The sequence below is a fragment of the Anneissia japonica genome, unplaced genomic scaffold (assembly GCF_011630105.1).
Source record: "Anneissia japonica isolate Jap-2015-1 unplaced genomic scaffold, ASM1163010v1 scaffold1060_len253145_cov167, whole genome shotgun sequence".
Classification (NCBI taxonomy): Eukaryota; Metazoa; Echinodermata; class Crinoidea; order Comatulida; family Comatulidae; genus Anneissia; species Anneissia japonica.
In genome coordinates this window covers 22,684-39,204 of record NW_022735641.1, presented here as the reverse complement: position 1 = coordinate 39,204, position 16,521 = coordinate 22,684, and the positions used below count along the sequence as shown (strand labels likewise).

Genomic DNA, 16,521 nt, shown 5'->3' with positions numbered 1-16,521 from the left:
GGGCTGGGTAATAAGAGAAAAGAAAGAGGGGAGAGGGAGAGAAAGAAGGGGAAAAGAGAAGAAAAGAAAAAGAGAAGAGAAAAATAAAGACAAGAATAAAAATGAAGATATAATGACCAGACTCACAACACCCTGCAACCCCTTCTCCACCTCAAAAACTTTCATAACTCCTTTGATCTATGCTGCCCGATGGCGTAACCACTGGGGGGACAAGGGGAAAATAGGCTATCTATCTTTGAAAATCTTCCCCACCCTTTTATAAATGCCGTTTTCATCCCCTGAAAGTGCCTAAAAACCTCGCATTTCTTGTTAACATTGGCCAATTTCCTCTAAAAATTGCACATTTTATCGAGTTTTGATCAATTCCAACCAAATTAGAATTAAAAACACCGGGGGACAAGGGGAAAATATCCATCTTTTGAAAATCTTTCCTCACCCCTTGACAAATGCATCCTCTGAAAGTGCCTAAAATTCTCAAATTCTTTGCGCGCATTTCTTGTTATGGTAGGCCAATTTCCTCTATAAATTGCACATTTTAAAGAGTTTTCATCAATTCCGACGAAATTAGAATTAAAAACACAAAAATATTTTGCGTGCTTTTTTAGGTTTATCCTTTTAAGTTATTTAAACACATAATAGTCCCAAACTCAAGAAAGACATATTTAAGATAGATCGTTTTAACCTAAAAGAAGGGCCTCAATGTGTATTGATGGTGAAAGAGTATGTAAATAAAGTAAATAAAACCATGATGAAAATGCTTATATTTAGTTTCAAACACACGTGTGGCCTATATTATAAATAAGATAAGCCCTATGTTGTATTGTTTTCTATATGGGAAGTGGGGTGGGGTGGGTATGATAAATTACTAACCGGGAAAATAAATACCCACTCTGACCAAGACCCCTGTTACGCGCCTGGTGTTAGCGCCAATGTGTGCCCTTGTGCGGACAGGAGATGTGTGCCCTCTGAAGCTGGAAACCTTGTTTTTGCAAAATAAATTGATGCAATTTACTATTATGGGAATAATCAATAAATTCCTCATCAACCGATATAACCTTAAACATTCTTGGAATTGACATAACATTACTGATGTCGTACACACCCTTCAGTGTGAAATGTGGCTCTCTTTGCAAGCACATCTAACATCTAAGGAAAGAAGAGCTTAGATAGGTACCAGATAAAATAATTTTGTTATCAACATTAATACATTATGCTAATTTTCATCTTTGTAAGCGCATAAGACAGTGCAAATTATTTCTGTGACAGTCTTTTGAAGTGTGTAAAGCTAAATTTCATCCCATACATAGTCAAAATATTGGGGGGGGGGGGAATGATACAATGGACCATCCCCCCCTTGTCAAATATTGGGGGGATATATCCCCCATCCCCTGGGATCTACGTCTATGATTACAAAATACGACAGCTCTGTTATTCCAAAATATGACAAGATTTGTTACAAAATACTTCAGGTATTACAAAATACGTCAAGGTTTATTACAAAATACGACAATTAAATTTGGTATGGCATTTATTGAGCGCAATAAAAGGATTAATATTTCACAGAATTCACTGAGTAACCAAATTAGGGCTTGGAGCCCAGCTAGATCTCCAATCACAGGAATTTTTCTCAGCCAAAAACGACTGCTGCCCATTTAAACGTTATAATGAGACTTACAGTATTTAATGTAAAACATGTTGAGTGTGTTGTAAGAAGGATTGCTACATAACATAAAAAGTTTGCTATTATCCTTGGCACGAGTCTAAAAAAATATTAAAATGAAATGAATAACGACTTGTTTCCTTTCATACTCACATGTTGCATTTTGTTTCTGTATGATTCCAATGCTGCATCATGTGCCGCGTTATTTTCCTTCTCAGCATTTTTCTTGGAACAAATACAAAAGAAAAAAAGTTCAAAAAGAGAAAAAAAAATTTTCTGTTAGCATTACTACATTGAACACAATTCACTTCAATGCAATATTTTGCTCTACTGTCATCTTCATTTTTGAACCATTAAATTTTTCTTCTGTTTATCCTCTCCACCAGGAAATAATGCATTCAGTCGTGCGAGTTTTGTTTGACGTTTTGGTGTTTTTCGTGTGGTTTTTTTTCTGTGTACGACATATCTCAAAAAGGGCTGCACATACATAATTGAAAATTACAGGGAGTGTTATGGTTAGCTATAACCCACTAAAGAAATGATTAAATTTTGGTGATGGTCTGGAGTAGCTGGGTGTGGATGTGAGGACTTCTGTGAAAGTTTAACCAAGTTACAAGAAAGAAATTCCAAGTGTTGGTCACAATCCCAATTTGGGGGTGAACTTGAGGGTCGTTTAAATTTTTGAGATCATGCATATAGTATATATTGTGTTCAAAATATCTCAAAAACTGCTGCACAGATCTTAAATGGAAGATATAGGGAATGTTAGGTGTGACCTAAGGATGAGGTGATTAAATTTTGGTGACCATCCGGAGCAGGGTATGGTTATGAGAACCATTTAAAGGAAAGCATCCTAGATTAGATATTCGAAAAAAAATAATCAACCTGAATAAAACTTTCATGAAAGTTTAAGCAACTTACTAGGAAGAAATTAAGTGTTTGTGACAATCCAAATTCAGGTGTGTATTTGAGGGTCATGTAAAGTCTTAAGGTCCCAGACATAATTATCTCTAAAAATAATCAATGGATCTAAAATGACCCAGATTATTTTGTCATGTTTCGATGAAGAAATGTTTAAATTTTGGTGACCATCTGGAGTAGGGTGTAGATACGAGGACAATTCAAATGAAAACGTCCCAGACCAGATATTTCATAAACCAATCAACTGATATTTTAATGAAACTTTGAAGTGTTAGTGATGATCCAAATTCGGGTGTGCATTTGAGGGTTGGGTCTCAAACCTAAATACTGTATCTCGAAAATGGATCAATGGATAAAAATGACAATTTCCAGAATATTTTGTCATGTTTTAATGAAGAAGTGTTTAAATTTTGGTCACAATCCAAAGTTGAAAACATTTTATTTTCAACTACTGAAACTATAAAAAAAAATGTTACAACTATGCAATTACATTAAATGTGTACAGTGTTTCAGTACTAACTTCAGCTTTTGGGAACTGATTGGGAATATTTTTAATGCATCTTTATATTTAAACATACAACGCTAAGAACCATTGAATATTTGCATAATATTTCCATTTCATTTATTTATTTGACCAATACACATTTACAAAAGGTGCAGTACAACAAAAATTTTGTTCTGGGGCAGCTTAAGCAAAAATTTTACTACAGTATAACTCATTGAGAGTCAGCTGCCCCATACACTAATACTTGGCATGTATTTTTTTGTCAACTATAAAAGTAAAATGTTTAGGTATGTTTAACCAGAAAAAGTAAGGTATTGGCAGCATATGCTGCTACTGCTTTCCTTTTTGCTTCTTCATGGTTGCGACGATAGTCCCCAATAGGTTTCTGATAAGTTGTATATTTCTGTACACCAGTAGAAAAATGAGATTGACAACATAATTTTATATACTTTAATAATGGACATTATATATGGTAACCTCTTGTAACAATAGAATACTGTATTAAAATTTGCATGCAAGTGGATTAAAACGGCCCGGTAGCTTCTTGAGACTGGGCCCTCCTTCCAAGCAAAATAAGCAGCCATGGACCTGCTTTTGCCGGTTGGGGCCAGGGGCCCCGTCAGGGAGAAAAACCACAGTTCGTTGGGAGAAAAAAAATGTATATTTATTTTCTACATATTAGTGGACTCCAAAATCAATTAAATAAGCCTTTGAAACCCCTAAATTGTCATATCTTTCAGCCCCCATAGGACACTCTCAAGAGATTTTGAGCAATGCCTGACCACACCCACTCCGCCCGTTTGGGACCTCGGACCCCCGTCAGTCAGGAATGCGCACGCATAGTGGTAAATATAAAAAACAATTGAAATGCTCAAAATGGCGTGTAACGTGCTCTAATTTAGTCAAAAAGTGATTTCGAGCATTTTGAAATTTTGACGCATACGTACGCACGCGTTACGAAGCACACGCGTAAAGTTAGGGTACAGCACATTTAACATTGACCCGAAGTTAATGCTCACTTAATACGATTTCAAAATTGCAATTGGTTAGGCTGATATGATCGATTATGTAAAAACGCAAAATTGTGCGTAGCTGACGTCACGCAAGACTGGTCACCTTGAAAACCTTACCGTGACTATTCCAGGGGAAGCCAAAATGATCGATGAAATGACCGTGTGCGTAACTCGTAGCAATTTTGAGATATCGTGCGAACAGAAATGGGGAGAAAGAAAAAAAAGATGATCATCATGACAATTCCAATAGGTGATCGGCTCGAGAAGCGGATCACCAATAACTGTTCCCTACGTGTAGACTTTCTTGGCATAAACATCACCTCTTTCATTTTGGAATTTTCTACCACATGCTCAACCTCCAAAAAAATACACATACTTCCTCAATGGAAATGCAAAGACTTGGTATGTTAAATACTGTGTGTTGGAAATACTTGTATCTTTTGATGGCAAATGTTTTAAGAATTGTTATGGTTCTGAACAATTGCACTTTATATACACAGACAAAATGGCCTTTCAGCATATAGACAAGTCATCTGCTGGCTCATATTTTTGTAAAATTTATGTGAAGATATGAAAAGCGAAAATGATTGGATGTTTAAACAATGTTGGGTGTAGTTGATTTTGTCCTTAATTTATCTAGTAGGCTAACATTTTGTTACCAAGATATAACTTACAAACTACAGTACATGTTAATGATGGTATTAGAAATGATGATACAATAATAATAATAATAATAAAAATACTAATGATAATGACGATAATAGAAAGAGGATAAAAATATGCTTTTGTTACCTGATCCATTGCCTTTGTGTACGCATGAAATGCATCAATACAGGCTTTTTTCTACAACAATCATAAAAAAAATTACCAACTATTATTTTATCAAATCTGTATTGTAGAACAGATTTTGATCAAATTTATTACTAAACAATAAACTTATGATTATGCTTTAAGAAACAGCTATTAATATTCTATAAATTTGATATATTCTTTTACAGCTTTATTCTATATTTACTAAAATCTTTACTGTAGAATAGATTGTGATCAATTTCTTTTTTATTGTAACACTAAATTATCAAATCTTACTTTACGTAGGTACATCCTGCAAAGGACCTAATGATCCATAACCGCAGGGTATGAACCAGTACATCGAGTAATCCCCTACTCGTCTTGAAAGATGTACTAGGTTCTTTAAAGTGCACACGAAACAATTGTGTACATTGCGCCCACGGTTTATAGTCATCCGAAAAGACTTGTTCCACCACCCGAACCACAGCCAATGGCTGTAGGTTGCGGCCATTCGACTCACTTCTACTATTCTACTTAATGAAAATGATTATTCTATACATTTTATACAGCTTTATTCTATGCGTTTACTAAAAAATCTAAAATGTTTCATCTCTTACCCGAGCCATTATTAGATTGTAAGCTGGGTACTTCTTGGTAATGTTTTCTTCAAGTTCTTGTATGTACTCAGAATATGATGTGCCAATCCTTTCCCCATAATTGATGAAGTATTCCAAAGCTATTCTTTTTTGCTCTATAAACTTACTCTTCAGTGTTGTGTCCTTCCAATATGAGGAACATACCTAATACATGGTGAAAAAAAGTTCAACATATACTTCACATCACCTATATAATTATGTCAACCTAACTGATTATTTTCAGTAAACTGGCAACTAATAAATGCTTTTCATTTTTTAAAATAATTTATAAGGTGTTCAGACTATTGACAAGGTTTCACAAAAACTACTCAGACAGGTGCTAATGAATATACTTGTTACACAATGTATCACTGACTCTAATAACAATAATAATAATAATAATAATAATAATAACAATAATAATAATAATAATAATAATATGTGCTAAGTTGGTCTTAAAGGGAATATCTTTTGTGTTATAAGGTAGGTTTAGTAACATAATAATAATAATAATAATAATAATAATAATAATAATAATAATAAATAATAACAATAATAATAATAATAATTTGTTAAATTTGTTAAATTTTTTGTTATAGTCTAGACTCTCTGTATGAGGCTACCAACAATTTCAGATGGTTTGAGTAACACCTCCACCAGCCCCAGCATGGAGAATGCCCCCCCCCCCTCATGACAAAGGTGTGGTTGTGGTTTAGGGCCTAAATAAAATTGTTAATGAAGGACAACTAGGGTGTTAATTCAGTATAAAAACAACAGACATGTTGTTAAAATTTTAGGAAGAAGGGGGAGGGGAGCTAAAAGCCTGTTTAGTCTCCTTTTCCCCTCTACATCTACCCCTAGACAAGCGCTGCCCATTTTAGGCATGAAAAGATTAAAATTGCTTCTATCAACTAAAATTTGTTGACATGAGAGATGAGATTATGTGTATGTAAAATTGGTAATTGTTAGATCAACCTTCAGTAAAATCAGCAATAATAAATGCTCAGGTATAATTTGATAATATAGAAGTCTGACCTCTTTCATTCCAGTTTCAAATTTTTTCATTGCTTCTTGAAAATGTCTCCAATTGTTAGATCTTGCATGTGCCTGTGATGAAAGATCAAATTGATTAAACATTTATTTATCTATACAATCTATTAAAAAATTTAACACAGAACTGCTCATTACCTTTTCTTCATTTGTTAAGCAGTCTTTGGATAACACTTTGAACAATAAAAGTAAAAAAAGAAACACACACAAAATTGAAAAATTTGATGACAAACAACTTACACAACTCATGTCAACCATGGTTTATCATTAATGTATGTTGATTTAGGAATGACTCGAGAACCATGGCGTAATAAGAAGTTTCGATCATTTTCATTTTTGGAAAAAAACAAAAATAGGAGAAGTTGGTGATCCATTTTCGGATTGCAACCTGGGAAGTGTGATCCTAGGATGTGAAAAAGGAATTGCAACATTTTACTATTGACACTCGAGAGAAATTTTCATTGGCAGAGGAAGAAATCCCACTTGACATTCTAGAAAAAAAATTTTGATTGCAATAACACTGAAGATGGTTAAAATATTTACACTACTCTGAACTACATCAAGAATAATTGTAGATAAACACCTTTGATATTATAAGTTTGCAATTTTTTAACACTGTTCTCAATTTGTTGTGATCTTTTTGAAAATATGCATGACACAAAAAATATACCACAAAATTCAAGGCAGCTGAAACAGCTATATTAAGAAGTTGGTTTTTTCAATTTATTTTTATATTTATATATTTTGGTATATAATTTTCAACTGACAGTGAATGGCTGAATTTTATTGCATTACAATATATACTGTATATGATATTGATTGCTATATATGTTAAAATTACCAAACAACTAAACAATTGCTATTAAAAGTTGAGGTGTTATTATTTGCTATCGAAAAAGTATAAGCACTAATTTAAAAAAAAAAAAATCCTTAATTACACATTAATTTTTGTACATAATTCATCAAAATTATCATATAAACATATAAAGACATGGAAATTTTCTGTTGAAAGATGGGTTATATTAACCGAAAGGTTCACTGATTAATCTCAGATAAGAAAGTATAATACATACTCCAAGTACTGAAATGCATGCCAATTGTTGTGATTCAATATTTTGACATTAATTATGTCATCATCAGGAATATATGAGTTATGTTGTTGAATAAAAACTTGAAATCACCTCTATCAAACTGTTTTTTGCATAGTAAGCTAGCATTTTACTGTTGATGTCATCTTTCATTGCATCTTCTAATTTTCCATACTGTGTACTTGGATTTAACCTACACTTTTCATTGAAATCTGCCAGTGCTTGCATCTTCCGATATTCAAGAAATTCATTTAGATTTTCTTGGTAGTTCACACATAGCTGTAGAAAACACAAATATCATCCTATTACTGTCTCTTATACACATCTAGATGTGTATAAGAGACAGCATATATATACACATATATGTGTATATATATGTGTATATATATACACATATATTTATACAAGTAGGGGCATGTGGTGCAGATTGTATTGAAGATTGCACATGATGATGATGTTTTATTTATTTATTTAATCAATCTATTTTTATTCTGTTGGCACTTCCAGTACTATAGTACTGATTTTCAAAGTGGTACAGTGACAAGAAACATACATACAGTGTAAGTAGTAATAAAAAATGAATAAAATAAAATTAAATTTAAAAAAATGATTTTAACTGATTTTGGAATGAAATTTTAAATTTTTGTGTGGTAGTTCATGATGATCTATACGTATGTCATATGTTTGATTATGATGATGATAAACATTTAGCAACAGTATGCTGGTTTTGGAATAGCATGCCTCATATGAGATGTATGTGTGTTCAACTGTAAGAAAATATAATTGTCTGAGATTTACCTTATCCACATCTGCAACGAAACTCTGCATCACAGCTGTGTAAAACTGATGGTTATGTGCCAGAGCATGAGCCTAAATAAAATGCAATATCAATCACAGCAATTAATAATAAATACTTCATTTATTGAGTGCCTTGTGGATCACAGATACATTAACACGTTGACTGCCAGACCTTTTGTAAGGTTCCTTCCCGTGTGCCAAAACAAGTTTACATGTACAAACATACTTTTGTGAAATTTTATCTAGTTATATATCATCAAAATGATGTGTCTAATAAATTGGCGGGAAAATATTAGGGGGGCGAGTATACTCGTCGATGGCACTGTGATAGAACGTTTTATTGACTATGCAAGTACAAGTATATGTTTAAACGGCGCCCCCACTTGTGTTGCTCGAATGTACTACCGGCAACATAACACAACAAATATACATGCTATATGTATGTTATCGTCTAGGTGTATCTTCCCCAAACTACCAGCCGTTGAACCTGTGGTTCTACAATATATAACAAAGAAGTTATAAACACTAGAATGTTATGCCAATTTTGACAAGTATACTCGTCCCTGGCGCCCTCAGTAAGTACCTGTGGGCGAGTATACTCGTTGCTGGCAGCCAGCGTGTTAAGCTCCAAATACCATCCCAGTATTTCCGAGTTTAGGTTTCAATGCTGGAATATTATAGTTCTTTTGTAAATTAACTAGGCCTACATTAAAGTTCAGTTAAAATATCCCCCACTGGACATCCTCCAGATTTTCCATAGGTTTCAGGGCTGGAACTAAAGACTGAGTTAATGATGATTCAGATTATTTTATTTGTATATACAATAGAACCCCTCCTTTGGTACAACCCTATAATGGGACACTTTATATTCTGTGAAACGAAAGGGCAATATATATCTTTTACCACTACGGTCAACCAAGCGGACACCCCTATTAAGAGGACGGGGACACTTTTTAGTGTGCTAATTGGTTTGTTTAACCCCTATTCAGGGTACACAATTTAAAAAAAATACTCATCACAACCAAAAAAATGAGAAAAATATTGTTGTATTACAATTGCAATACAAAAATGGACATCTGTGTTAAATCAATTCTTCAGAGTAATTATGATACTTCCAGTCAGGCTTTTTCCAATGTAAATGTTATAGCATTTTTAGTTGCCATAAGAGAACACCATTATTAAGGGTAACAACAGTAGTTCACTTTAAAACTAATATTTTGGCCTTTAGTTATACACTCCAGAAAATTATAGTTACCCCTACGAGAAATTTCAATATAATTTTCCCCCTAGATTTGCTACAAATACCATATCCAACTACCTTACTAGGCTAATTAATGCTAATTAGCTTATGGAATCTGAAAATATTTATCTTCTGAGCTATTAGGCATATTAAGCTAATTGATCTCAAACGTCTCAGATTATCCATGTTCATATTCCAATGTTTATTTTCCTCTAAAGAAAACCGTGTAACCACAAATGAAACTAATTTTTATCTCTGACTAGTAATCAATCAGGTTTAGTAAACAATTACATAACTTGGCAACTATCGTAATTCGTACTTTTATTTATTTAATCTTTATACTATAGGCATTTTCAGTTCTATAGTTCAAATTGTTAATCATTTTGCAATTAAACTAGTAGATTTAAGTTTGTGTGTCCTTAACATTTTAGTCACCTTTTATAATTTGCTTTTCAAAGAAAACCCCTATTAATGGGACAATTTTGGATTCTCAGTTAATTTACCGAAAGATTCCCCTTAGGGCACATAGAAAAAATTATTAGATTACCACTCTTTTTAAAAAAAAAATTGATGAGGGAGGGCGTTTTTTTTTTTAAAAATCGGAACAATAGATTATTTTACTTTAGTTTTTATCGATGAGAGAGGGACTGTTTATATTTGGTCTGTAATAGTAAATATTGTATAAAAACTGGTTTAATTTTATAGTTTTTTAAAGAAAATGTATTGTTATTTTTATGCTGTTGAAACAATTGATGCAGCAAAATTTTTTTTTTATTTCCGCATCAGTATTTCCCGAATTTTTAACGGGAGTGATAATCTAATAAATTTTTCTATTTGCCCTTAATAGGGGTTGTACTGTATTAATATGATATTTGCTCTCCTGGACAAATACAGAGAGAAAATAATTAAAAACAAAATATTTATGGAATATGCGAAGGTCTGTAAAGTAATACTGTAGGACATAGTCCTTATCAAACATGAACAATGCCTTCAAATAATAAATTGGATTTAGGATTAGATTGGATTTATTTGGTGTAAACACCAAGGATATCCCACAAAAGTCTAGAAGAAGACTTATTTCCAGTGGGGTCCTTCTGGTGATAATTAGGCAGTACACCGGGAGACAATCTTCTACTCTTTTCCGAAGAGTCTACTGCGTTCTTTAACGTTCATAATGCACACAGAACCAACGGCTTAATCATCTCATCCGAAAGACGGTGCGTTATTGTAACTTGTATTTTAGCCCTCTAGCTGAAACACAAGGAGACGCAGCGATGGGAATTGAACCGGGGACCTACATGGGCTAAGCTGCTCGCCGTCTGAGCTAAGACAAAGAAAATTAAATTCTTTAATGTCACTTCAAGCCATTAAAATGTGGTATAGCCAACAAAAAGAAAAAAAAAATAAGTACTGCAAAAATATGAAGTACTGGCCCTCTACCTGTAAGAGGTCCTTACATTAATTTCATAATAAAAAAATATTCTTCCATGGAAGTATTTACCTCATTTATTGATGTACTTTCAACCTTTTTCCCTTCTTCATTAATAATCTTCACATAATCCTGAAACATAAAATGAACAATCATTAGATAATTAAAGTGTAAATTTCGGTGAAAGCAGTTAAACTGTAATGCTATATTATTTCAATAATACCTTAAAATAATCGACTAAGCTTCCGCATGTAATGCTTTTGCCATCAATCTTTTTAGCTTCAGTTAATTCGGATGAAAAGATAAAATTTGCCAGATCTTTTATCTGCACTTGAAATCTCTGAGCAATGTCTGAAAATGATTGATCAAATCAATTATAAAGTATATATAATAGTATATATATATATATAAAGTATACATTAAGTATATATAATAGTAGATTTAAAGTAATTAGATACTATAATTATTAAATATAAAAAAAAAACATATTATCTATTTATTTATTCATTCATTCATTCAATTTGTCCATCCATCCTTCCATTTGTACAGTCCATTCAACCATTAAAGGCTTCTTCTATGAATGCAATAACCTGTACAAAGAATGAGCTCCTGTAGACCAAACTCAGTACCGTTGCGATTTTAATCGTGTAGAAAATTCACTTATGATGTATTGTAGGCTTTAGTGCTGGACATAGGATTCAGGTGCAGACTGTGACCTCAGGCATTTTTCTCCCATTCAAAAGCTACACCTTCACTATTAACCTATATTTTCCTATTTCTTAAACCTACTATGCTATATTCAACCATAAATCTGACCTTTTTTCCTACTACATTCTATCTACTATGTGCACAATACATAGATTCTAATATTTTAATATAATAAATAATATTTATTTTAATAAATAACTTAGATAATAAATTATTGAAAATTAAATTATTCCTTTACATTAAAAATTACAGTAGTCCTATTTCTTGCGTTTCAATGAGTAGATGCTGATAATACAGAACAAAATTACTCCCTCTAAATACATTTTTAAAAATGTTATGCCCATTTTCAACATAAAATTATCCATCCTGCTGTTACGTAATTTATAACAAATACTAACCTCTAATTTGACTATTGCTCTCACCCTCACAAACTTCATCTCCTGGGCGAGGCATAAGAAAACACATTATATTAGCAAACATCTCACTAATCGACTTCCTTAAGTGTTGGTTTTCTTGGCTCTGTTTTGGAGATACTGTCTATCAAGTTTAAAAGAAAACAAAAACTACAATAATGTGGTCTATGCTGCATTAAATCATAAAGTTCTGTCCACACTATCCTTGACTAAAAAACTGCTGTATGCCCATATATAGTCATGATGCACCTATATATGGTCATGATGTGCCTAAATATGGTCATGATGCACCTATATATGGTCATATTTAGGTATGTCACAGGTTTTTATTATACAGATATTGCCTGCTTAGAGGTGTAATATAACATTTGATATCAACGAGGGAATTATATTTTTTTCGAGGGATTATATTTTCCCGAAGCGCGTAGCGCTGAGCAGTGGTGGCACTAGCAGGGGGCAGGGGGATTAAGCCCCCACTGGACAGGTCAAGCCCCCACCCCCCCTGCCGGACAGAGCTCGTCGGGCAGTCAGACCATAAAACATATAAAAATAGGCCCACACCAAGCCAACACGTCTGTTACAGTCTAAGAGTGCCATTTTCGGCCATCCAGAGGTTGATATTCTTTAAAAAAAATCTCATTTGGGAGGGGGAACTGGTGACGTTAGAGACCGGTCACTTTTCAAAGTTATCTTTTCCTACGGGGAAATATAACGTTTTCGATCCTCGTAGCACTAGTCACGTGATGCCATTTCGACCAATCACATAATCGTATTTACATAGGCTATGTAATATAATAATATATAGCATTTACAATGAACTGAGTTAATTACATTTTGAAAAGCAAAAGAAGAATCATATTTACATCCAATTTCATGTACCAGTATTGAACTACGGTATTATCCAGTGGTGGCATCTATGGGGAAAAGGCATTTTCACCCACCCCATCGGTCTAACGAGGCTCAAGGTTCAGACCCCACTGTTGTACATGTTGGACTAATTTCTGAAGCCACCACTGGTACTATCCTACCAGTTACCTAATTAAATGGATAAGAGCACACACTTGTGTCAATCTCCAGATATAATATAATAATAATATAATAAAGTAAAAGATGGAAGTAGATGCTGGGATTCAATATCACCAGTGAAAGCCAGCAGTTATCAACTAACCATGACTTTTTTAAGGTGCTGCAACCCTCCATCTATGCCAAAGCTACTTTCACGAGGATTCTTCCAATCACGAATAAGAAATAACAATGTCTGAAAAAATGTTAGAAATATTATTTGGCTAAGATGAACAATAATAGGTAGGATCATATAATTCTCAATTTTCATTGGTTCATAAGAATGATTTGAATCTACTGGTCTGAGAATGATAGTGAATGCGCACAGGCTCTCTAGACCACCAACCTCAATACATTGTACATAATAAAGTGACACATAAACTGACAGACTTGCCATAAGTCTCTGATTTATTTATTTTTTTCCTAGATATTAGATAATTTTAGAGAGTGCCACCAGTGTCTTTTTATGTCGAGAAACTTGTTATATTGAATTTGGAAGGGGTAAAAATTAAAGTATGGAATGCCATGTAAGTAATATGGAATGCCAATGGTGCCAAAATCAACTTATTTTTACACGTTTTCACTGATTAAGACAGTTTACTTTTTCCTGCTTCTTGTGCCCCAATCCAGACTCAAGTACAAACCTATAGCATTAGTTTGAAATTGATGTCTGTTTGCTCAGCTCCTCGAATAACACTCACATGAGAGATAAATAGTATAAGGGACAAAGCAGCCATTATACGGTGGTACTATTTTTTAAAATTGAATTGGCATATTTACAAAGTGTAGGCTTGTCTTTGAGAGTCAAATAATTTGAAAAAAAATTCTTCTAACCTGGAAAGGTTTCTCATTATTTCCCTTAATTGCAGCTCCAAACTTCACAAATAGCTGAAGAAACTGCAGATCGGCTTCATTAATATCAGATTTCACATTATAAATCTGCAACAAAACACTTCTCATATTTTTATTATGTATAAAGTAGTGTACCTAACTTTAACCATATTAATTTATACATCTTTTTAAAAGTTTACTTTGATAATTTTGACCTTTGATTTTGTCTTTATCCCTGAAAGACCTTAATTAATCCAACAGGATTATTTATGATTGGTATTACTTTTTTTATCCTTCATATAATTTTTTCGTTTTTAATGAAACTCTCGTTTCTTCACGTTCGCTTCGTAATGCTGACCATCTCAAAACTCGCTGCCAAACATTGAAAAACTGAAACTTACAGAAAATTCTACTTCAATCGAATTTTTTTCCCATGTGGAACCAACTCCCTCACCCCATACATTCAAACTCCACAATATCTGGTGTTAAGCGAGCCTTATGTACATTCTATGAGCTTCTGTTTGTCTGACCCTGCCAATACATGCACTTGGGTCACAAAATGCTTTTGTCATTTATGTAGAACTGTGTAACTTTTTTCTTTTCAATTTATATATTTATGTATTTGCCGTTGTGTTTTGTGCATTTGGAGAGCGTGTCGTGTTAGAGGTGCATGCACCTGTTGATACGCTCTCTCACTGGAATTTTTTCTATTTATACACATATGTATTTTTGTACTGATGCCAGTGAAAAGTCAAATAAAATAAAAATAAAAAATAAAAATATTATTATAATTATTATATTTCTCCTTTTTAAATTTTGCTACTTTTTACCTTTTCTATAAATGTGGTCAACATTTTGTCTTGATCAATAGATCCATCAAGAACTTGTTTTTAAATCTCTTTATAACAGATCAGTAACCACAATAATTTAAAGAGTTACCTCCACACATCGCAGCGGTGTTAACAGATCATCAGCATGATCTTTATGCAAATTAGCTGTTGTTTGACCTGTGAGAGCCATCACGGAAATCGATGTTGATAAACAGCATAAATACAATTTAATATTTGCAGAATAGTAGCTAAAAATTATGTTTTTATCAATTACATACATTTTAAATCTTTTATGATTAGGGGTTCTAAGACAAGCCGCAATGCGCATATTTTTGTTTAGGTCAGTTTTAATCATGTGACTTCCTTGTACAACCAATGAATTTGTATCGTATAGATGCTCAACTGGAGATCAATGGTGTTACTAATCTGATAGCAAATGGCTGTATAAACATGGCTATACACTATGTAAAGCCAAGGATGGTATAATGTTGATCAATATTTAGAAATAGGCATTTGTACCTGTACAGAGCTCAGTAATGCGCTAAGTGCAACAATTGCAGTATTTTCCTTCGTGGAAGAGTACGGATCCTGTGATCCTTGAATATCCATCAACACAACCCCGAACTGAAAATAATGACAATTTCAAAAAATAAAAATAAAATTATAACAAGGAATAAATATACTTTGAAGTACATGCTTACCCACCACAATGTATTAGCTTTAATGTGTTTTTTTTAGATTATAAAAAATATCTTTCAGGAAGACACAGATCAAACCATATTTTTTATGCTTACCAGTCAGTTAAGAATCAAACTTGTGAGGTGTTGTCATGAAATGAGTCTTGTGGTGCCAAACATAATTTCTAAATTGCATTAAGAATTATTTGTGTGTATTTTTAACTAGCAGAAATATTAATGATATGCAGATAAGCATCAGAGCAGTATGTTTTTAATGGCACCAACCTCTCTATCCACAGGTCCTATGATAAACACTTTACTCCAAATCCAGATACCAGTGGTCAATCTGTCGATTCCTGGCTGGGATTTAAATCCTTTTACTATATATTCTTCATCATCCATCCAACTTTGTGAGCACTAAATAATACAACAATATTATAATTAATCTTCAACAAAACAATGAGCAAAAAAGAAATGTACCTGTAATCCTGAGATGTAAGTAAATCAGTTTTTACAAAAAAAAAAAAAAAAAAAAAAAAAAAAAAAAAAAAAAAAAAAAAAAAAAAAAAAAAAAAAAAAAAAAAAAAAAAAAAAAAAAAAAAAAAAAAAAAAAAAATAAGAAAATATCAGTGTTCTACTACTTACAAGTTACAAAGTTAATTCACTATCAAGACTTGCATCCACTCACAAGATGTAATGCAGTAGTAGAAATGCAATTTTGTTTTCTGGTTGTATGGCCACTTCCTTTGGCATGATTTCTTACTTTAAAGTCAGGCTCCGGAGGAAAAAAAATTTTTGATATGTTGTAGAACTGATTTTTCTAAGACAGAAAAAAGTTGTTTGACGAAAAACTGGGGAACGGTGAATGAGAT

The 16,521-nt window shown here is 32.9% G+C and overlaps 1 protein-coding gene and 1 long non-coding RNA gene across 2 annotated transcripts in view; both read right to left on the bottom strand.

Annotated features, from left to right (window-relative positions):
- The window catches only part of LOC117116646, a 7,688-nt gene extending 5,360 nt beyond the window's left edge, over window positions 1-2,328 (bottom strand). The window contains exon 1 of the long non-coding RNA XR_004446798.1: window positions 1,814-2,328. This is a non-coding gene — a long non-coding RNA (uncharacterized LOC117116646). The remainder of the gene's footprint in view (window positions 1-1,813) is intronic.
- Window positions 2,329-3,369: 1,041 nt separating this feature from the next.
- Window positions 3,370-16,521, bottom strand: part of LOC117116647 (atlastin-2-like) — a 32,095-nt gene continuing 18,943 nt past the window's right edge. The window contains exons 4-16 of the mRNA XM_033260719.1: window positions 15,935-16,066; window positions 15,492-15,596; window positions 14,146-14,250; window positions 13,418-13,507; window positions 12,235-12,373; window positions 11,352-11,479; window positions 11,201-11,260; window positions 8,460-8,531; window positions 7,755-7,940; window positions 6,559-6,630; window positions 5,506-5,688; window positions 4,892-4,942; window positions 3,370-3,489 (exon numbers count right to left, since the gene is read on the bottom strand). Of these exons, the coding sequence (XP_033116610.1) occupies window positions 3,370-3,489; window positions 4,892-4,942; window positions 5,506-5,688; window positions 6,559-6,630; window positions 7,755-7,940; window positions 8,460-8,531; window positions 11,201-11,260; window positions 11,352-11,479; window positions 12,235-12,373; window positions 13,418-13,507; window positions 14,146-14,250; window positions 15,492-15,596; window positions 15,935-16,066 (1,443 nt within the window). The remainder of the gene's footprint in view (window positions 3,490-4,891; window positions 4,943-5,505; window positions 5,689-6,558; window positions 6,631-7,754; window positions 7,941-8,459; window positions 8,532-11,200; window positions 11,261-11,351; window positions 11,480-12,234; window positions 12,374-13,417; window positions 13,508-14,145; window positions 14,251-15,491; window positions 15,597-15,934; window positions 16,067-16,521) is intronic.